General features: G+C 35.4%; 1 protein-coding gene across 1 annotated transcript in view; it reads right to left on the reverse strand.

Moving 5' to 3' along the window:
• Window positions 1-1,325: 1,325 nt before the first annotated feature.
• Window positions 1,326-24,073, reverse strand: part of LOC104468566 (CUB and sushi domain-containing protein 1-like) — a gene marked incomplete at both ends in the record, with an annotated part of 28,219 nt that continues 5,471 nt past the window's right edge. The window contains 9 exons of the mRNA XM_010082754.1: window positions 1,326-1,413; window positions 2,153-2,265; window positions 3,302-3,463; window positions 9,034-9,213; window positions 10,308-10,419; window positions 16,825-16,898; window positions 17,822-17,995; window positions 19,308-19,487; window positions 20,506-20,682. Coding sequence (XP_010081056.1) covers window positions 1,326-1,413; window positions 2,153-2,265; window positions 3,302-3,463; window positions 9,034-9,213; window positions 10,308-10,419; window positions 16,825-16,898; window positions 17,822-17,995; window positions 19,308-19,487; window positions 20,506-20,682 — 1,260 coding nt within the window. The remainder of the gene's footprint in view (window positions 1,414-2,152; window positions 2,266-3,301; window positions 3,464-9,033; window positions 9,214-10,307; window positions 10,420-16,824; window positions 16,899-17,821; window positions 17,996-19,307; window positions 19,488-20,505; window positions 20,683-24,073) is intronic.

Raw genomic sequence — 24,073 nt, forward strand, 5'->3', positions numbered from 1 at the left:
TCCCTGGAGCCTTCTTTTCTCTAGGCTGAACAACCCCAACTCTCTCTGTTCTTGTGTGGAAGATATTCCAGCCCTCTGACCATCTCCGTGGCCCTCCTCTGGACTCACTCCAACAGGTCCATGTCCTTCCTGTGCTGAGGAATACAGAGCTGGATGCAGCACTGCAGGTGGGGTCTCACAAGAGCAGAGTAGAGGGGGAGAATCACCTCCTTTGGCCTTCTGGTCATGCTTCTTTTGATGCAGCCCAGGACATGGTTGGCTTTCTGGGCTGCAAGCGCACATTGCTGGCTCGCATTGAGCATTTCATCAACCAACACCCCCAAGTCCTTCTCTTCAGGGTTGCTCTCTAGCCATTTTCTTCCCAGCCTCTATTTGTGCTTGGGATTGCCCTGACCCATGTGCAGGACCTTGCAATTGGCCTTGTTGAACTTCATGGTAACTGCTATTACAGCAGTTAATAGGGCAAAGAATTACAAGGGAGATTTGGCAGAACTTTAAAGGGCATTCGCTACAGGACTAAAGAGGTAAATGGAACCAAGGTGTTTTATAAAATGTAGATATAGTCTGATACAGATATACTGGCTAGGCTCTCCTCCTCCTAGTCCAGTACTTTGCTGTATATATACTGTGCTTTGACCACTCCGCAATAGTTCCAGGATCAGGAAATGATGCCAGATGTCTACACTTGCTGTTTGCCAGAACATATATTTAATGAGTAAATGTTTTATTACTTTTTATGATGAATATATTTTATGAGTAAAATAACTAGTTTTTCACCAGCTGCTGGGACAGTTGAGTTCATAGCTGCAATATATACCACAGTCATTCATTACATATTTTTGAAAGCAAAGCAGAATTCTGTTTAAATACATATACATTCTGAATGCATCCACCAGCAACAAGCACTCTCCAAATGACACTCTTAAAATCAGTGTTGATTCTGACCTTTTAATTTCCTATATGATTCTGACTGCAATTTATACATTTGAGCAGAAAATGTGTTTGTATTGTATGACATCCCTGCTACTCTCAAAAAGACATTTACAGAAAAGCAAGCAGTTGCAATGGCATTCTCTTTAAGAGCATCCTACAGCCATCTTATTAGGTTGCTATGCTAGAAAACATGATCTAGTAACATGTTAAGCAGACTTAAATTGGGACTTGAACTGTATATTTCAAATATGCATATTTCACTATATTTTTTCTAATATCAATGGCATGAAATAAACATGCTTATTTCAGCTAGATAGCTGAGTCATTTGTTGAATTCAGTCTTGCAAGACCCAAAAAGATTATGCAAGTTAAAACTCTAGGAATGCATTTACCTTGTCTTTGGAGCATAAATTTTCCAAAGTCTTTTCCATGTATATCACCTTGATAGGTAAAAATACCTCTTTCAAGCCCTGATGATACCTAGAGTATGTTGAAACAGAAAAAAAGATTCCTGAAACAAATAAGTAAGAATGTTCAGCAATTTGTTTTTCTGACTTAGAGTAGATATATGGAGCCCAGATTGTCACTTTTGTCCTTTAAAATATTAGTGAACTCTCTATGCTTATCCCATAATTACCATTTTAAGTTTGCAACAATAGTAAGCAAAGTTTAAAAATCACACCTGGAATGCCTTTAAAATGTCTGATGTATATTTCTGGGTTTTAAAATTCTTTAACTGACATACCCGTAATTGCATTAGTATACAGATATATAAGTCCACTGAACTTTCAGATTTTAAATTATTGTGCATAGAAAGCATCATGAGGCACAAAGGAGAACAGCAAAGAGTAAAATAACTCTTCTTCTTCAAGATTAAATGTAATTTTATTACAGTGAACTATTTACCAAACCAAAAAAGAACAATATTTCTAAAGTTAACATTCTTATTCTCATATAAGAAAACAATTCAAAAACATGTCAAAATATACTGATTCACTCCACCTTCCCCTTTACTAAACAAAAATTCTAATGGGAGTGTGCCAAACAGAAGTTTGTATACATATTGTTGAAAAGAAAAACAATGTGATCTCTAGACTGACATCTGGAGTGCTGTATTCCATATTTGTAATATAAAAGGTTGGATAGAGTTATATAGGGAATCAAATTCCTTCAAACTTTAAACTCAGTAAGCTTTACTCATAGCAGTCTGGTTACTTACATAACCATCTAGTGCCCAGTTGTCGTTTTCAAACTTGCTTACAAAAATGTCACTAGGTCCTTTAATCTGAAAAACTTTCAAAAGTAAATGCGCTTCTTCTTTCTTGTAAACACCTGTTAACATAAAGGAAGTTAACACACACCTTTTAAACAATTTTTCAAGCAGTTTGTTCAAATATCCTTTCAAAGATAAGTATATTGCTTTAGAACTAAAATATTTTGTAGAAAACATTGTGTAATAACAGAATTTTATAACCTGTAAAAAAACCAAGTTTTAACGTGCTGTAACAAAAGGATCTTATTTTACTGATCATTTGCCCACATTATATTTGACAACAGGATGCAAAGATGGTTTTGTACTGTTTAATTTTGTATGTAAATGGGCAAGAAAATTTGTCTTTTCATACAGCATTTCAATAATTTTGAATACAGATAGAATTCCTTGTCTGGAATTTCCTTGAACTGGAAAAACTGGATTTCACTCATATCACAACATTATACTGCTATAGTAAACATCAATAGTGCAGTGAAAGAAAATTTGCTACTTGGCAGCCAACTACTGAAATTCTCTCTGAACTCTTAATCTTAAAAGATAGTGATAGCTGATAATAGTTTTCAAATATAACTGTGATCAGAGGCTAAATCAGAACATCACAGTCAGATTTGCAGAAAGCAATGCACAATTGTGATTAAAAGGTATGCATCATTTACTAAGTTATTTAATTATCTGTGCCTATTTTATGTTATGCCATTATCAAGACCATATTGTTTTAAAGCAGATACTAATCACTATTGAATAATGGAGCTTTTAAATGGTGCAGTTCTTAAAATGCCTATGTACACTTCATCTGCCACTTCAATACTGTTCAACACATCAATACTACCCAACAGTGCAAGATGAAGAAACCCTACCTTGATATTTTTTTGAAATGTAAGGGGAAAAATAGTTGGTTGACTGCATATAAGTTGACTGAAATCTGTGCAGACCATTACATTAGGACCTATCATTTTGCAAAATAAGCAGAAAAATATTTTTCATGAAAACATAAAGCTTTTGTTTCATTTTGTGTTTGGCAGAAAATACAACAACATTGAACACATGTAAAAAAACTAAAAGAACAGCTTTTTCAGCACCAAATTCTGAACCTACCTGATAGTTTGAGCTGTATGTTGGATGCCTCAATGAATGTGGCATTCACTTTGCTGCTTGTAGTATTGTACCAATCAACAGTCAGAGTAGCAGGCTGTCTTTTTCCTAAATATTCATAAAACCCTTTCCACAGTGAATTTATAAAAAACACATCTGAGGGAACTAAGTAAAAGTGGGTAAAAAAACAAACAAACAAACAAACAAAGGAGTAAACTACAACAAAGCAGTAATGTTTTTAGCCATACTTATCTTCTTAATTTTTTTTCTGTTACAGCATCAATCCACTTTTCTAAGGAGGTACAATAGTAAGAAATTTACAACAGTAAAGACAATGTATCTAATGACCTTTCCACACAATTCCCTACAATACACTACACTTGCCCATTATAATATATGTTCTTAAATAACCTCTCACTTCATAGCTTATGTGCTATATACAATAGTACTGCATCTGTGAACAGTGAAGTTGCCAGAGTAGGGAACTTTTTTGCTTTTAAATAAAGGTCTATTTCATAGAAACTGCAGTTTGAATAATCTGAAGCAAAAAATCTGTAAAATGAAGCACGAACTATATGAAGAAGTATATGTATTTGGGTCATTTATTGGATGTTATTGTATTTTTCCTCTATACAGAAAAAAAATAAATTATCTACAGGTCATTAAATGTTGTCTTTTAAATACTTGGCTAAAGCAGCAACAGACTAGAAAAAGTGTCTCTTATTCAACAGTATCTGCAATATTAACATCAATTAAAAAGGAAACACAGAAGAAAAAAAAAAATTTAGATTTTATGTCAGGGTGTTACCTGTCTTGAACATTATTTCTCCCCTACACATTGCTATATTTCTCCCATATACTTTGCTGTTATAAAATCTGGGGAAGACTTATTTCAAACATGACAGTTAAGTTAAACAAACTGTTAAGCTGCCTGAAAGAGACCAAACCTCATACTGGCCAGACATGACTCAGTGTTTCCTGGCAGCTTCTGACAAGTGAAAATGGATATTTTTCCACTTAGTTCTAAGCTTTTTCTAGCATTACAATTTGAGAAGTAAAGTTTTAAGAACCAAAATAGAACTATAAAAATAATTGTTTAACTAAACACATGAAATCCTGACAAAAGGACAGCCCTAGGCAACTATTAAAATTGACCCTTATTATCCATGACCACTACAAACAATACTTGCTAAATAGGTAAAGACTGATATTAGAAGTGTTTCACACTCTTCTAACTAAACTCTTAAACTAAATTATTGGATTTTTCACATTTTATCAAACTCTGAGCACGTGTAGGAGCAGCTGTCTATACTGAAGGAAATTGATCAGTGTGGCTATCCTGTGTGTTCATTTTTGAATAAATTTTATGGATATTTCCTCCTCCATCTAATCATTATTTGCAAAAATGAATCAAAAGAAGCTCAGGCCAATAATACCATATATTTCTAACAAAATACTGACAGGCAGTACATCTGAAAATCTGATGACTGATGAGCTATTGACTGTCTCTTAACCATATTATTACACTTGCTAGTATGCATTTCATAAAGAGGAAGGATAGTAACTTCTTCAGTGCCTTTTGCCTTCAAATTGTGCAAAAGCCACAAGCAATGTTCAAGCTCAATGTGGCATGATTTGAAAACATCATCAGTGTGTTCTCTGTACCACCAACGGATTCCAAGTAAACGCTATATGGCTTTGAGTATGACAGCTTCCTTAAGTGTTCCCTTTCCAAAGCAAAACTGGGGCTTTACACAAGGTAACTTTGACTTAATACTAAAAATCTGAAGTATTAAATTTCAATTGATATCTTGCAGTCCTTAGAATTCATATATTTTCTGCAAATATACGAATTCTGTAAAGGGTCTTTCAGACTCCTTTTCCTATATATTTCTCATTGCCTTGCTACAATAGTGAAATACAGCAAGTTTGAAACCTGCATTTTAAAAATGTGTTAAAGTTATTTTTATTTTGTCTTTGCTTTTAGTTAAAATTGTGTGTCATGAAGGTGAACATCCGGTATTACTGGTATGAACCTGACAGGTACTATGTAAGACTTTTATAATGGAGCAGACATCATACTTTTGTCACGTTCAACATCTTCAGTATCTAGTTTGTCTAACCAGTCTACTTGTCAGTAACAGCTGTTAATCTTTGTGAAATAGTACCATTGACTACGTATTTACAGAATCTGCACTTACTGCAGATGGACAGAACCAGAAGGGGAAGAACATAGCAAAATATATTTCTGCTTCCTCAGTCATGTTTTTGTAAAAGGTTAATATGCAAGTGTTTCAGTTCCATGGATGCTGCTGAGGACTCAGAATGGACTTTCCAATGTCCCTTTTCCACTCACTGTGGGCAAACGCAGAATGAGAAAAATGAACTGGATATTACTATACTACAACTGCAGATTCTCCTCAGAACATAACAAATAGGGAAATCCATGGCTACTCAATAAACAGCTTCTGAACTGTTGCTGCAAAGACTGCAGAAAGCAGTGAGAACCATGGGAACTGAACAGAGCATTGTAGTTCTCAAACTTCACATGGGTATTGTGAGAATTCTTTAGTTGCAACTTATACTCAATTTCAATTTACAGTACTGTAAAAAAGATAGTTACTATTGCTTATGAAAACACTAACTCTGGCAATATAATAGCAATTCAATAAACAATAATAAACATAATTCGTATTCAGATATCCAAAGTTGGGAAATCAGAACATGAATCCATTCTGTTACAAAAACTCTGGTTTAGCAATATTAGCTTCATCCCATTTAAAATACAGATAGCAGCAAATGGAGTTCTACCCAAGGCCAAGAAAACAAGGCTAAGAAAATGCTCCAAAAATACATAGTGCATTACACTAAAGAGAATTCACAGTTTTAAAAGACATAATAATAGTGCAGACTTGTTATTTAAAAACAGCTTAAAAATGTATTTGTTAATTACTGTCATTTGTTATAGTTTCCTTCTCTGCTTACCATTATTGGTATTTGCTATACTAACACTTCATTTTTTAAAAAAATGCCTTTCAGATGATATTTACTTATCAAAACTAGTTATAATTGGCATGATATGGTTTTATGCATAGTGAATATATTTGGAGACTTGGTCTGTATTTTAATTTGGCATTTAAACATCAAAACCTATATAGAAGCAGATTAATGTATACTTTAGGTGTTCTGTGAGGTGAATCCTCCAATAAATTAAGACTATATTAATTATAATGAATGCACATTATATCCTGCTTTATTGTGAGTCTGTAGAGGTAATGCATTTGAGAATTCATTTATGGTTTTACCTGACACTATCACGAATAAACTCAACAGGAAGGTTAATTATTAGCAGAAAGACCTTTTTATCCCATCTACTCTACAGAGTCCTTCTGTGAACCACCGTGAGTGTGAATCATTAATCTTATTTTCCCTGCAGCTTGCTACAATTCAGAATATAGAGTTGCAAGCTCATTTATTTGGTGAAAACTCTGCTCATTGTTAAATAACTCCATAAAAAAAAAATAGCCCTTTCATTTTCTGAAAGTGATTGAACCTTAAAAGATCTACATTAAGTATTTCTCAGATTTATTTGTCCATTTTGTCACTGGCAGGAGGAAAAGGTTAACTGCACGCATATTCATGAGGAGGCACAAAAAAAGCAGCAGTATGTTTGCCCACTGCTGGTGATCCACAGTCTGGGAAACCCTTCCTCAGAGTACCTTGCGAGTTTCCATGAAATGAAAGCCATCAAAACTGGTTTTGGTTTTTTGTGTGTGTGTGGTTTCCTACAACACTTGCAACACTTGCAAAGGGCAGAACTTCAACTGAACCCAGTCCTTGCAATTATGATCTACACTCATTATAAGGCTCTCCATTATAGCAATCTCTCTGATATAAAACTACTTCAAATCTGGGGTTTTTGTATATATGTGCTTTATCTTTTTGGCTTGGCAGGGTCTTTCGTGCAATTCACAAAATTGATACTGTAGAAATTTAAAAAATGATGTTTGGGAAATAATTTCATAGAACAGGTTTTAAATGGCTTCTGTTATTATGAAAAACCTCAACATTTATATTCCTTTGAAATGAGTGATAAATACTTAAGTTAAAATTGGTAATAGTTTTATTATCCATAACAATCTAGGGTGTAAATCAATTTAACTTATTTAGATCTAAAACCCTTCTTGTATACAAACCTGGAGTTTTAGTTATTGTTTCATTAACTTCTCTCACTCCTTTACCTACAAGTAAAAAGACAAATTATCATTTTCATGAACATATTTGGTTTTTTTTAAAATAGAATGTTAAAACAATGTCTGATGGATGCAATCATCTGTTATCCAATAGAGCCATATTTAAAACAGAAATAGGTGGTCTTGAATACTTCACATGTTCATATCTACACACTTACACAAAACTATCAGAAAATAATTTAGGTAAACAACATTTTTACTGTGGAAGGTTATCTGATTAGCCAAGTATTTCATACATTTAGTCCTAGATTTTTATATCAGTCCCAGTGCTATAAAAGAGAGCCTTATAGAGGGGAAAAATACGTAACATATGTAATTATGAATAATGGTATATTAAATATAGTAAAAAATGTCTTAATGAAGATTGATACATTTATGACACAAGTCAGCAAAAGCCAGATAGCTGGATTAAGATGACAGGATCAGATATCATGGGAAAGGACCACAACTGGTTTAATTTGCTGTATTTCTGTTACACTCAGCAGAGTTATGTCCATTGACCTGAGATCAAGTTCTGGCCTCATATCATTAGCCCCTTTAAAAAGGCTAATGTCCCATAGGAAGATTTGGTCTTGCATGTTTTTTCTTTAGGAGCAGAAATTCACTGATAAGACAGATCAAGTGCTAGAAAAGCATAAAAAGTGTGAGGCGCTCAAGGAGAATTATACCTAAAGACTGTAAACCAATTAAAGAAATAATTATTGTTTATAGATACCTTTTCTGTACTTTAATTTAAAAGAAAAAAGGAAAATTAACAAAAAAAAAAAGATCATTTATCTTAGAATTAAAAAGCATGTTGCAAATATCTTTCCCGTGGCATCTGATTATTTTTCCTTTATTCATATTCTAAATATAATTTTGTTTTATTTTTCTGAATTGGGAACTTATAGCCATGTTTATTTGCATGTGAAGAGCAAATTTAGCCCCCATAACTAGATACTTAGAGCTACTCTAGCATAACTAAACGAAATTTATATGGATACAAATAAAAGTGGAATTTGGTGCAAAGATATATTTATTTTTTATTTTATTGTTCTTTTTTATCTTAGGAGATTTTCTTAGACAAAAAACATACATGAATGAATCTAAAAGCCAAGCTATTAAATAACTTTTTTTTTGTTCCTAATAAAAAATCATGCAGTAAACACTGAATACATTGAAATACTCTTTAAAACTGCGACACAAAGAGAAATACAGTTAAAGGTAATACTTTATATTGTTGTTGTGCTGTTGTTAGGGGTAGACATATATGTGTGCCTGTGTATTTACACACACATATCCCCACATTTTCCTCCACAAGTTCTAGATGCTGTGCTCACTTTGGGTTTTTTCCTGTTTCTTTCATAATGCAAAAGCTGTTGTGTCTCATGTGTTTTTAAATAGTAAGTGGAAAAAGTTAATCCTACTATATAAAATAAAAATGCCAGGGTAAATGAAATCCAATCAAGTAGGGCTCAACATATCACTTGAGTAATGACTTACTTTTACAAATCGGTGATTTTCCTGTCCATTTCATATCTGGTTTACATGTCCGATGCTCTGATCCACCAGCAAGAAAAAATCCTGGCTGACAGGTATACACCAAAGTATACCCTAAAGTAGGAAGATCTATTGCTTTCACATCTACATGTGCCGGTGTCTCTGGCTGCCTGCAAGCATGAGCTGCAAAGGGGTTTTTTAGAGTTAGAAAAAGTGGTGGTAAACAGTTTCCACAGGATTAGAGTACATAATTTGAAATAAACACACGCCAACTTACTCCTTGTCATTATGCAAAATTTGTACACCTTTTAGAAATGTCAAGTAGCTATTACTTGTAAAAGTAACTCTCTGCGTGTATAGCTATATTATTGTGGGAAGATAGAAATTATAGTATCACATATTTTTAAACAATAAAACAAAATTAAATCATGGTAGCAAACAGAAAAGAGTTAAAATGAAGGGAAGCACATGCCATTGCACATGGTGCAATGATTGGTCCTGTGAATTATTGCACTGTCACAGCTTCAAGCCTCACTTCCCCTAAGTGTTTTAAAGACCCTTGAAAATTACAGAATGGTTATTGTGCTAAATAAATTCATTATAAATTTCAATTGAAATAAAGGTTCCATGGGAAGGATTTGTCATAGTACATTGATTATAACAGATATGGATTTCTCTGTGCTCCATGGTATTATTTATAACAACCCAAAGATAATTTGAAATAGAATAAGAATCTAAGGTCATTCTAATGAACTACTTTTAACTTAGATCAGTGTATTTTAATACAATAGTTATTCAATATCCTCCAACACATACAGAGTTATAGATACACTAATCATTTGCATACCCATGCATAGCCCAGAAAAGATGAACTTTGCTGAGTTCTACTTTATGATTCACAAAATACTAGCCAACAAAATAGCCCCATGCATACTTCAGGCCACTTTCTGTTCTATATTAATAAAACACACAAAAATCCCCTAAATTAATTTAAGACAGCTGTTAACAGTGAGTTAAAGAGGACATACATTTTATCAGTACAACTGAAAGAATTGTGAACTTTACAAAAAAAAAGTCTGAAAAATCTTATTTCAAATGAATATCCCAAATAGCTTTGGTCCTAGAATAGGAAACAAAAAACTTTTAAAAATACTGTATTTAAATAAATTTTACTTTTTTGTAGTGTGTAATTTACTACGAATTTCTGCATGCATCATTTTGTAACTCTTTTAAAATTGCACAGTATTCCAAACCATTAGTTAAGAAACCAGACTTACGAATGCATTCAGACTGTATGCCACTCCAAGTTAAGTTAGCAAGACAAGAACGGGTGGTAGATCCCTGAATATGGTAACCTTTTCTGCATCTGAAAAAGACTGTGCTCCCAACCTAAAGATCAAAACAGAACATTTGCTAAAAGAGGCATCCATCATGTGAAGTCAGATATCAACACAGTAATAACCTACCAGACAGATTTTCAAAAATAAAAATGACCTCTTTTTACAGTTTCTGCAGTTAAACTATTTTTAAATGAGATTAAAACTTTGAGCAATTGATCTTTTGTAACCATATTTGAAAGTAAAAGTGGAAAAATATTGACAAGGCTCTTCACATGGAAAAGACTGACACATACATTTCAGTTTATTAGTTTGTCAGTGTGACAGAAGCAAACTGAATCTCTGAGATGTCTCTCTTTCCTGTAGAGAGTGTATATTTCAATAGAACACGACCATAAAGTCTGTTGCAAAGGTTTCGCACTGTGTGACTTGACTAAAAACATTTTTTAAGAGGAAAAAGAAAAAAACTATGAAGAACTGTTCCATCTACAAGTAAATTCACTAGAGGAAACTCCAGGCCACAATCCTTACACTGCATTTGTTACTATAAACTACCTAAGTTTTACTTAGGTTCAGCTAGCAGAGTGATTTTATGGAAAGCCTTCCTATGGTCGACTGTGATATGACCTTTCTCAGAAGAAAAGGTAAAGTAACTGAGAAAACTGTCTTTAGACTTCCGCTGAGAATAGAAATGCATGAAAACTGGATCCAAAATTGCAAGTGACGAAGAATTTTCATAACATAGGGGAGAGAGAGATTGTGTGGAATGTTCTAGTAAAATGGACTTAGTGACAGTATTGGCCAAAGTAACCAGAATACAACTCCAGGCCAAGACATTTAAGGATGTGGGGCCAACCAGTAAAGCATTGCATTCTGTTTGGATAGAACATCTTGGCAAAAAATAAGATCAGATGAAATGAAAAAAAAAAAAAAACACCACAAAAAAGAAAATTAATTTAAATTATATGACTTATTAATAAGGTAAGATATCACATGGACAAATACAAGTACGTGGCAAATGAGTAGTGGTCAATACAGATTAATAAAATAGCTTGCACGTATATAAATGCAGATAGCTCTACACTGCAAATTTCATAGGACTTCAATGGACATGAAAAATGGGGAGTTATCTTCAAACATGACTACCTGTTAACTATATACTTGGTCATACAAAAACAGATTATCATGACAGATGTTCAGCAAATGCAACACCAGTTCTTCCTGAAGTGGCTTGGGAAATTCACTGGTAATTTTAACAGTCAAATTACTGGTATGGCTTTGCAGACTTATTTATTTATAACTATTTTTAAACATATTCATCTCTCTGACTTGCCAAGGACACACAGCATATCTGTAGCAGTGACCAGAACAGAGTGCAACTGGTCTTGACTTTAAGTCATCTTGCTTCTTGTGAAATTGCCAATTCTAGTATCAATAAGAAATGATGAGCTGCAAGTATTTCCTCACTGATCCAAAAGATCAAGCAAAAACGTTCAAGGTAGTTACAGTTACATTTCTTTCTCATTTTACAGGTAAAAGTAAAAATAAAAGCAGTTCACTCTTTGTATAATACTTGGAAGAAGTATTGGAAAACATTGGAAGCATTTGTAAAAGTCACAGTGCAGTGAAGCACAAAATGCACAAAATGAATGAGGCAAGACAGGATGCTGGTAGATAGAGGAAAACCCTTCAAAAGTCCATTGCTTGTCTTCATCACCCCTTTCTGTAATGAAGAAAGACTGTTAAAATCTGGTTTATAGAAGCGTGGCTAAGTCATATGAACAGGAAGCACTACTAATCACATATGGCAATAAAAATCTACTTCACTAATAATAGGAGAAAAGTCTACACCTTGTTGTACCAGATAGTGATCTGAGAGTGAAAGCACATTGTATCGGGTTTTCATGGCAAGGTTTTGGTAGATGGGGGGCTACAGGGGAGGCTTCTGTGAGAAACTGCTAAAAGCTTCCTTTATGTCTGATAGAGCCAGTGCCAGCTGGCTCCAAGACAGACTCACCACTGGCCAAGGCTGAGCCCATCGGTGATGGTGGTAGTGCCTCTGGGATAACATATTTAAGAAGGGTGAAAAAAACCCTGTGCAACAGCAGCCAGAGAGAGTAAGAATATGTGAGAGAAACAACTCTGCAGACACCAAGGTCAGTGAAGAAGGAGGGGAAGGAGGTATTCCAGGTGCCAGAGAATAGGTTCCCCTGCAGCCCCATGGTGAGGCAGGTTGTCCCCTTGCAGCCATGGAGGCTAACAGTGGAGCAGATATCCACTTGCAGCCCATGGAGTTCCCCACGTTGAAGCAGGTGGATGCCCAAAGAAGGATGTGAGCCCATGGGGAGCCCGCACTGGAGCTGGCTCCTGACAGGACCTGTGAATCCGTGGACAGAGGAGTCCACATTGGAGTAGGTTTGCTGGCAGGACTTGTGACCCCATGGGGGACCCACACTGGAGCAGTTCCTGAAAAACTGCAGCCCATGGGAAGGACTCACGTTGGAGAAGTTCATGGAGGACCGTCTCCTGTGGGCCTCACACTGCAGCAGGGGAAGACTGTGAGGAGTCCTCCCCCTGAGGAGGAAGGAGCAGCAGACACAACATGTGAAGAACTGACTGCAACCACCATTCCCCATCCCCCTGTGCTGCTGGCGGGGAGGAGTTAATCCTGGGAAGAAGGGAAGGGTGGAGGGAAGGTGTTTTAAGGTTTAGTTTTTATTTTCTTATTATCCTACTCTGATTTGATTCTTAATAAATTAATTTTCCCCAAATCAGATAAAAGGGAGAGAGAAAAAAACCTAACCCCCTGATCAAAGTAGGTGCAAAGATTAGAGTTGGATTTGAAGTGATGATGGGGACAGGTAGCGGGTTAAGATGAGACAACGGACAGAATGGCAATTGCACCTCTTACTAGAAAAGAACCACCTTAGGGAGGAGGCCACAAGATGTGGCTAGGGGAGAAGTGCGTTGGCATCTGTGAGTCAGGCAGGTGCAGAAGGTGAAGAACAGCACTGACAGCCACAGCAACGACAGACTGCACAATTGAAGGCGAGGGAAGGTACCAATAAAAGGGGGAACTTACAGAAAGGATGTTTTAAAAAAACAGTTCTACTAACTGCATTGTAATGCCATGTGGCACACTGGTATTCCATGAACTATTCCATGGTCCAGGAATAAGCAGGAAACCCAAACAGAACATATTTTAGATTCCAGTCACAAATATTTATACCTGAAGAATCTATCCCCATGAGGATAATCATTCTATATAATGATTGTGGATTGGTCATTGTTTCATCACTTTTTCTGTCACTTGACAAACTAATAACCTGTGAGGAATTTGGAAATTATAGAAAGGACATTTATCACGGAGAACCTGGATCCAACACATAGAATAATTTTATCTTCTCTGTCTGAATAAAATGTAACATTAATTGTTCATTTAGTAAAGCCAATTGCTGACTTTTTTGTCAAGGACTACGTGGCCTTTGGATCAGACAGGTCTTTGGTTGTTAGGTATTTACTGACTATTCATCAATGTATGAAAGAATTATGATCATAAAGCAAAGTAATTATATCATGTCATATCATATTAGGTAACCAATTTATAAATAGTCCTCACTATTGAAGTCTCCTAAAGGACTGAACACATGATATATTGTAAGGTTAGAAATTCTTCCTTTAAGCTGTATGTGAAAAAAAAAAAAAAAAAAAAAAAAAAAAAGCTTGGGTTGAAGCATGAGTTTTTATTAAAAATGAGTGGAACTTTTCCTAAGATTCACATCAGACTTTTATGTCTACAGATAATTTAACGTATTTGCACTAATTAAATGCATCTTCATTTTAGAAAGCTAATAAATAAAAGAAAGAATTACCTCATAACCTCTGGAACTGTTTTGTATTCCAAAATGTGGAGTACCGGGGTCTGTACATGTATTGTGAGCTGGATCTAATGTAAAATGTGAAACATGACAGATATTATTGTGGTACGGAAAGAATACTCCCAAACTGTTTGCAAGGTTAAGTCATTTCATCAATATCTAATGATGGCAAGAACTGATTTTTCAGTGGAATGTGTGTTTTCGTATAGATTACATTTGTATTTCCAATTAAATTTCCAAGATAGATCACAGTGCTTTGTTTCAGTACTTCGACAGTATTTTTTGCAGAGATCTTAGGAAGTGTAGTCTTTAGAGTTAGGATTGAATAAATTTTTGCTAAGCTTTTCCTTTTAAACCTTTTTGAATACATAGTATATCCCACTATTCACAATGCAGATAAAACATATAGGGAAATCTTTTTCTGCTCTTCTTTCACAAAGAAAAGCTTAATGGTTAAGTTATCTTTCTAAAAAAAAAACCCAAATCCAAAAAACCCCAAACACAAAGCCAACCTCCTTTCTTATAGCAAGCAAAATACTTAGATTTTTGACATAAGTTTTATATGTCACTAAGAAAACAAAAAGTTTCAGATGGACTGCATTCCCTCCACAAAAAAATGGTATGACAACAGGGTATAACTAATATACGATGATCAGTTTCATGAGTGTAATTTAAAGCAACATGAAACTATTTTTGATTCAGCAATGTCCACTTCACATTCTGACGGTATATTTGCTTTTGGGTTGCCCATCATATCTACCAGGTACACAACACAGGGCTTGATCCAATGGATCTTTCTGTACTATGTGATTCCCTCATGGCAACTGTCTGCTTTTGTGCTGACACTGCGTTACAAAAATGCAACTTGGGACTATATTTCATGTGTTACCAAGGTTTCTGTACAGGGAAAATTGAACTTGTCATGTATAATGATGTGATATGTCATTTCACTCTCAGTTAACTTCCATTTTCAATGTTGACCATCAGTAGAGCATAACAATTCAACTGGACCGATATTTACCAAAGGCTTCAAAAGTTAGATGAATGTTGACCTAACGTGAGAGAATAAAAACCAAATGCAATCCTGACCTTGAGCTGCTTGAACAGCTCAAGAACTTGTTATAAATTATCATCAGCTGGAATGCTATTGCTAATAATAGACACATGAAGCTGAATTGACTTTTTAAGATATGTCTCATCTGAAGAAACAGCTTGGCAAAAAAAGAAGACTCCTCAAAGTATTTTAAGGAAATTATCAAATTCAGAAATAGAACAGCTTGCAATCATTTGCCATCGTATGGTACTTCTAGGCATAGCTCTAGGTATTATTCACTGATCTGAATTTTCAAATTGTTTAACAATGATATCTGTAAACATTTCAGATAGTCTAATATTTCCTTTTATGATAACATAAAAACTATGATGCCAAGGAAAAGCTTATGTCTTCGACGCAGTATTTTCCATGTACTTCCATACTATGCTATATAGAATGCAAATAGAAACGTAACTACGAATTTTTAAATTTGATTCTTCACAACAGACCAGTGATTTAGCTTCTTGCATCTGTTACAAAACATAGGTGTAAGATGGATTGCCCAGTTCATAAAAAGTATGGACAGAAGGAGTTTTGAATTAATATGAAAAAATTCTATTGAGTGTTGATGTCTTAATTTACAAATACAGGCTGCTTTCAATAATCATGCTTGCCACCGTTTCCCAGAGTGCTCACCCCAGCTCTTCCATGTAGCCAATATCTCAGCCACAGCAAAATATATAAATGGGCTACAGTCTATATCTGAATGTGGTTTTTTTAGAAATATCAAACGGGATTTTTTTTATTACAATACCAAAATCACTTCTCTAGCAAGTCACCCGAAATTGGATCAAATGCTGATGTCAGGGGGAGTTACAGGTGTCCAGCATTTCTCTCAGTTTGTCTGATTATGTAACATGCTAAAAGTCTACCAGTTGCACATTGGTCAATGAGAAACTGATAATACTTGGCAGTTTATCAGAATTTCAAAAGATCAGACCCAGCATGCTTCATCTTTTCGAGCAGTACAAGCCACTTGCACAAAGTCCAGAAAGTCTTTCGATTTAGGACTGATTATGACAAATGCCTTTGACTTTCCAGTGATAGAATCTGGTCTTTAATCTGTCTTTAATCTGTCAAAAGTAGTCTGTGTATCTAAAAGATTCTAAAAATAGTTGAAACAAATTTATGTGCTTGCAATTATTGACATTCTGCATTTCCACCAGACAAGCAATCATGTAAATTTACAAATTACTTCATATGTGATCGTGTTTATCCTGAAATTTTTATACCTTTATACCTTTTATATAACCTTATTTATCCAGTTCTTTTTATATTACACAGACATTTTCTATATTTGGAAAGCTAATTGCTAGATTTATGATACTGTAATAGTTTATCAAGAATATTCTCTGTAGAAACAGTGTAGGTAGTGGCAGTTATTACCAATGCATGTTGGCTGAATTCCACTCCAAGTACCATCTGCTTGACAGAATCTTCTTGAAGAGCCTATCAGAATAAAAGGGAGCCTGCACTGAAAGCTAACTTCAGACCTGTAGGTGAAACTTTTTCCACTGAGGCGTCCTTCTGCTGGAGTACCAGGATCACCACAAAAAACAGCTAGTACATAAAAAAGGAAAGAAAAAAACAGTTATTAAAAAGCTCATGTTTCAACTGAAGTATTCTACCTGGTTTTAAGTGCAAGTCAGGCATACTGAATATGAGTGCAAATGTTATGTTCATTTATCTGTGTAGGATTGTAGCTCAGATAAATTCTTGACAGCATTTTAAAATTCATTGTCACTGTTATAGTTATTATAAGCATACAACTTAACTTGGAAAAATAGACCTTTTAATTGAGGCACTTAAATGTTGATTAGATTTGGATGACAAAGTAATCTCAAAGTAGACTATGCTATATTGTAATGCTTCAAAATTTATCCAGTTTTCACATCAGTCACACTCAGATGAGTAGGCTGGAAATTTTTGCCCTAATTTAGTAAAAGGAAAAATGTTTTTCAGAGTCCTGACAAGATTTCAAGCACTGAAAGAGATGAATTGACAGATTTAGAAGCTGAAAAACAAATACGAATAAGATATGAGGGTATCTACCAGACTTCATCAAAGAAAAAATAATTTAGAAAGGAGATCAAGGCTATGAGCTTAAGGGTCCTTGTTTTCACCTGTTAATGGAAATGAGAAGAAAAAAAGGAAAAGTATAAGGGAAAATTTTAATGATGCTCACTACAAGTCAAATTCAGAACATTCAAAAATATTCTCAGTAAGGCAAATGGGCCCAATTAGATAATAAGATATGGAGGTGACTTTTGGGGAAAGGAATGAAACCATGGCTTTAAACGGGTACAACCACTCAATTTTATAACAAGGTATGCTTTCTGGAAGAAGGAGGGAGAATTCTGCAGTAGTCCATGTATTACCCTATCTAGCTGAGTCCTTTTTAAACTGTGAGAAACTGACTGTAGCCCGAGTCAACTGATTGTAGCCTTGGTGAAGCCCGACACAATTGTACCCTGAAAACTTACGCAAACATTGTGGGATGTCTCCTCGCCAAACTCCTCGACCCTCACAGGAGAGAATAGCTGTTTTAGATAGTTGATAGCCTTCTGAACAGCTGTAACTCACACTGGCACCCCAGCGATAATCAGATCCTTCCACTTTCCCGTAGAGTACTGGTGGAGGGGGGCCACAGGTAATAGCTGTGTCACAAAAAGAAAAGTTATAATTTCAAGAATTTATAGAGTTTAGGAGAATGCAACATAACATCTACTCATACTTTTGAAACAAACAAAAAATATCTCATGCTGTTCAGCTCCAACAAAGCATTCCTGTGTTGACAAAGCAGCGTGTAATAGACAGAAAACCAATTTAAATACAAAAATACCACCTCTAGGTTTAGGAAGCCCCTGAGAACTGGGTTGCTGGAAGCGAGAAGAGTATATAGCTTACCTAGCTTTTCAAATTCATTACTGATCATCTCTGGCAACAGGATACTGAGATACATAAAAGTTTTCAATAAATATGATTGTTTTCAATAAATACGTTTCTATGACTCTAAGATTCTTATTATTTGCATTTTATTTTAAACTATTTTTGCAGCACTATTTAAAGCCCAGAATACGACTTTGTTCATTCACCTGTTCATTTTCTAAGGCTTTCAGCACACAACACTGACTTTGTTGGCGATTAGTGGCTAAGAATCTTTATAATTATTCAGACGTTTTACAGCTTCTGAAAGAGTGCCAAAAATGATGAAATCAGGAATGACCAAGTTTACATTTACATATCAGTTCTTTCAACAAAGAGCACAACCGTAAAATCACTTAGTGATTTTTTACAACAGAAAATGCGGTCAGCTGAACACACATGCCAAAATTTAATTAGTAGGCTAGACTTGGACATCACTTTAAAGCAGTGCTAGATGAGCTGGCAGTCTAGGCCTTTTAGAAGATGCCCCAGGCTGTTAAATTTATTCCCTGAGCTGCTGTAGTAATGCTAACAATTTTTACCAGGTTACTTTATTTGCCTTTCAGCCTCATCCTCACTATGACCTTTGTGTTAGCACTTGTAATTAGCTACTTGTGAAGCATCTGTTTGGCTATTTATGGTGGCTACACTACTGCAACAAGGGAATCTTTTATATAAAGTTTTCTTTACAGGATCCCTTTACAGAATTTTGGTCATCTAATCCAAGATAAAAGGGCCAAAAAAGAAAAGTAGGTACTTCATTCCTAGCTTTTAAACTGAGCACTCTGATAATCTTCATTGCAGAGTGATTTAGTTCTACTCTAGTCATTAATGCTGCTATTCTGACTGATATTATACCACAGCATATGTGCAAAACAAATACAAGTTTTACACAAATACTTATCTAAATCTTGTAATTACATTTGCATGTTAATTGTCCCGGAGAACATTTGGACAATTTTTTACATATAAAGACACTGATTAGTGAATTTCACATATGGTATCAAAACAGTATTTGTAAATTATTTAAGTTCAAAAGCACACCTTTGCAAATTGGTTTACTCTGGTTCCAAGTGCTGTCTTTTATACATTGCATGGTAGATGAACTGGCAGGCTCCATCAAGTATCCTGGATTGCATTGGTAGCTGACTGTCTTATTAAAGGTAAAATCATTTCCAAACTGAATGCCATTTGCTAATGCACCTGGATCTCCACAGCTGATCACTAGTGAGGAAAAGAAAAAAAGGGATTTTTTTTTTCAATAAATGTGTAATGAAACATTAAACTATGTATAGCAAACGTCCTCTTTTTTTAGTATACAAAATAAGAAAAATTTTAATCAGTATATTTCACACAAAATCAATTAATATTCAATTTCTAGATAAAAAGTCATATTTTCAAAGCATTGCAATAGCATGGGCCAAATATTATATTCCTTAAATACACTAGTTTAAAGTGGTATGCTCTACTGTTACTGCAGACCTTTATGTTCGTGGTTTTGATGGGACTTTTCCTTCCTTCATACTAGGATCTTTGTCACATTATGCCTAATGTTGACGGTGCAATGCAATTCCAGCAGAGTTATGAAATTCCTAAATTCCTTTTTTTTTTTTTTTTGTATCACCGTTCTGATGTATTGTGGGTTTGACCTTGTCAGTGAGGCCACTGGCCCTGCTGGCCTTGCAGCACCTCTCTGGTTCCGGCTCACTTTCCCTGATGAAGTAACCCAGTTTCGCTGCTCACTGACTCCTGGTCCTTAGCAGAATGGTTATCGTTCAGATCTGACTTGTTCAGATCCCATTAAAAATTGGCACAATAATGTACCCAATTAGGTAAAATCTGATTTAGAACTACCAGAACTACATCCTCTGTACATAAGCCACCAAAACAAACAAACAAACAAACAAAAAATACAAAAAAACCCAAAACCAAACAAACATAAAAAAGAAAATCTAGAGGAGCACCTATTTTTAGGAATAATGTTATATTTTCAATATTGATATTCATGAGGTAAACAAATACAGAAAAGTTACCTGTGTATCCATCTTAAAAAGATAGCTCTGGAAACATCTAGCATGTACTAAAATGGCATGTTTCTTTACATACATAAAATATTCATGCATGACAAAACAGATGAATGGGGAAAAATGTGTTCTTTTATCTAACAAAATAATAATTTTCAGTAGGAAGGCTGTATGAATTAGTGCTTTAAAGCTTTAGAGGAAGAAAGTTTATTTCTGACCTGTGCAGTCTGGAGCAGTGCCAGTCCATGTCCCATTAGCAGTACAATGTCTAGTAGTTAGCCCTGAAGTTTTGTAACCTTCCCAGCAGGCATAAATGACTGAGCTGGAGAACAATATTCCATCAGTGTATATTATCATACCATTGGCTGGAGTGCCAGGGTTCCCACAAGATACAGCTGCGAAGAAAAGGTTTAAAAAAAAAAAAAAAAATCAATATTTTCACGATGGGGGACTAATAAAAAAAAAAAAAAGTGACTAATAAAAAAAAAAAAAAAGTAGATCAGTAGCCGATCTTTTAAAAAAAGATAAAGCAAGTTTTACTAAGAAAATGCTACTAAGAAAACAGGTATATTCTTGAGTCAATATCTTATTTATCTTTGCTAATGTGATCACTTTACTTGCATTCAGTTTGTATCATTTTTTCAACAACTGATTCAGATAGTTTGCACTGCTTGCAAATGTTCCACTCCACCCAGTACAGTCACTGAAGAGAAGAAAGTTAATTCAGGACTTTCTGACAGACTTGTGCCTCTATTTTGCCTTTGGGCACATTTTTCTATTCTCTTCCTCTCTTCTGAAATCCTGTTTTTAAATTGTAAAAATGCATTAATAGTAAATTATTATCTCCCTGTCCATTTCTTTTTTGAATCAAGAAAAGAACATACATTCTTTATTTGCCTCTGTATCTTTTTGTCATCTGTAGCTATACGTTAAGGCAATTATCACGTTTCAGCTTCATACATCTGAGATTCAATAGTGGTTTACTTTGATTACATGTTGTTTTTTTGGGCGGGTTCAGTGGTTTGTTTTTTGGGGGTTTTTGCTTGTTTGTTTTTTTACAATGGACCAGCCAATCATGAGAAGGCTTTGATTGTTTTGAATTTTTCTGAGAACTTTCCTCTAAAGCATCTTTATTTGACCATCCCGTCGACAGGGCACTGGCAAAAGTACAATAAAATTCCACTGTTGGACAGAGATTACTCCTTTTCATAGGAATAAAATTAAACTATCATGAGGTTAGGAGATAAAAGGGTTAATTAAGAGTTAGGAAGAAATGTGCATCTACATCAAACTCTTTCACTCAGTCTTCCATGGAGCATGAAGTCATCTGTAAGACTGGGAGGACATATTTCAACTGTCTCTTCCAGAGCTTTCAATATCTGGCAACTCATTCTACTCTTCCTAAAGCACAAACAAGCTTGGGCTCTTGAGGTTAAACGATATAGACTAATACAATGATATGATCAAGTAAAAGTATGATAAAACTCAATGGCTTGCAATATTGTGCTGGATTAGCCTTGGCTAACAGCCAAATGCCCACCCAGCAGCTCAATCACTGCCCCTCCTCAGCAAAAAAATCATGGCTCAAGATAAAGACAGGGGAATTGCTTACCAGTTACCACTGTGGGCAAAACAGACTCAACGAGGGGATAATTCCTTTAATTAATTGCCAGTTAAAATAGATTTGGACAGGGACAAAAAGGCAAACACTAAAACAACACCTTTACTCCCCTCTTTCCCAGGGTTAACTTCATTCCTCCACTTCAGGCTCCTCTATCTGCACCATGAGTGGTGCAGAGGGGACAGAGTATGGGGAGTTATAGTCACTACACAGCAGTTTGTTTCTGCCTCTCCTTCCTCCTTAGAGAACTGTAGGAATTCCAACCATAATCATAAAAAGAAGCATGGTCAGCAGGTCGAGGGAGGTGATCCTCTCCCTCTTCTCCTCTCTCTTGAGACCCTGTTTGGAGTACTGCATCTAGCTTTGGGACCCCCCCAGCACAAGAAAGGCATTGACCTGTTAGAGTGGAGAAGGTCCATGAAAATTATTAGAGGGCTGGAACACCTCTCCTTTGAAGAAAGGCTGAAAGAGTCGGGGTTGCTCAGCCTGGAGAAGAGAAGGCTTCAGGGAGACCTTATTGTGGCCTTTTGACACTTAAAGGGGGCTATAAGAAAGACTGAAAGAGACTGTTTTACCAAAGCCTGTAGTGACAGAAAAAGGTGTAATGGTTTTAAACTGAAAGAGGGTTGATTTAGTTTGGACATAAGGAAGAAATTTTTTACCATGTAAGTGTTGAGACACTGGAACAGGTTGCCTAGTGAGGCTGTAGACGCCTCATCCCTGGAAGTGTTCAAGATCAGGCTGGGTGAGGTTTTGAGCAACCTAATCTACTGGAATATGTCCCTGCCCATGACAGGGAGGTCGGATTAGATTATCTTTAAAGACCTCTTCCAACCCAAACCACTCTATGATGCTATGATAATACTAATAAAACACATTAAAGATGATGCACAGATACTGGTCTGTCCTGGGTTCAGCTGAGACAGAGTTCACTTTCTTCATAATAGCTAGTAAGAGGCTGTGTTTTGGATTTGTGCTAAGAAGAAAACTGATAACAGTGAAGTTTGTAGTTGTTGCCATGACAGTCCAAAGTCTTTTCAGCTTCTCTGCTGTTTGCAGGTACAGGAGAAGCTGGGAAGGAGCACAGCCCCAGTTAGTAGCCTATGATTTGATTTTACGTTTGGTATTGAGACCCAAAGTGGCCAGTAGTCTATTCCATATCATGCCATGCCCACTATATAGGTAAGGGCTCTCTGGAAGCCCTCCCCTTCTTGCTCTGGGTCAGGTCTCTTTCCAGGTCGGTTCTCTTGGGGTGGTCCCTCTTGCCAGATAGTCTCCCTCCCTTGGTCAGCTCTTGGTCTGGGATGCTTGGGCTCTTATCTGCATTCTGGGAGTATGTTTTCAGGACTCTCCATGTTCCAGGATTGTCAGTCAGGAGTGAGCTCAGCTGTAGTCATCAGGTGGTAAGCAGTATCACTGTTTGTCACTCATTTGTATATTTGTATATATTATTATTTTTCAATGTTATTGTAGTTTTGTTATTAAATTGTTCTTATCAGAACCCATGGGTCTTTTTTTTCTTTTTACTCCTTTAATTCTCTCCCTCATCCCTGGGATGGGGGGACTGAGTGAGCGGCTGTGTGGAGTTGGCTCCCAGACAAGGGAACAAAAGAACAATTGTTAGATGAGGATTCTGTGATAAAATCCCAAAGTAAAAAAAATATAACAAATTTGTTAAAAATATTTTGTCCCATCAGCCATTTTATCATTTAGTATAGCAGACAACAGATACTACAGGATCCATCTACTACAATGAATTAGATAAAGTAATTCTTCAAACATTCTTGAAAAATGAGAAATCACTTTAAAACTGAATCTGGAGTCTTCCATTACTGTTTCCCAATTCTGATAGTGCATAAAATGTGTGAAAATTCTTTGTTATATTTTTTATCTTATAATAAATGTGTTTTCCAGAAATATTCTCTGTTTCATTTCTTCTGAAAGGCCTAGCATAAAAACAGTATATATAATAAAAATTTAGTCTCATTTATGTGGAAAAATACACATTAATTTATTCTTAGTTAAGAATACAACATTATTTTATCTTCTGTTCAGTCCTTGATGCATAGATATTACACAGAAAGATAAGACAAAAATATTGAAATGTTAGAAGATAGATGATGGATTTATTTATCACTCCATTTTAATATCTTCAATCAGAAGCA

This window comes from Pterocles gutturalis, unplaced genomic scaffold (assembly GCF_000699245.1).
Source record: "Pterocles gutturalis isolate BGI_N339 unplaced genomic scaffold, ASM69924v1 scaffold26446, whole genome shotgun sequence".
Lineage (NCBI taxonomy): Eukaryota > Metazoa > Chordata > Aves > Pterocliformes > Pteroclidae > Pterocles > Pterocles gutturalis.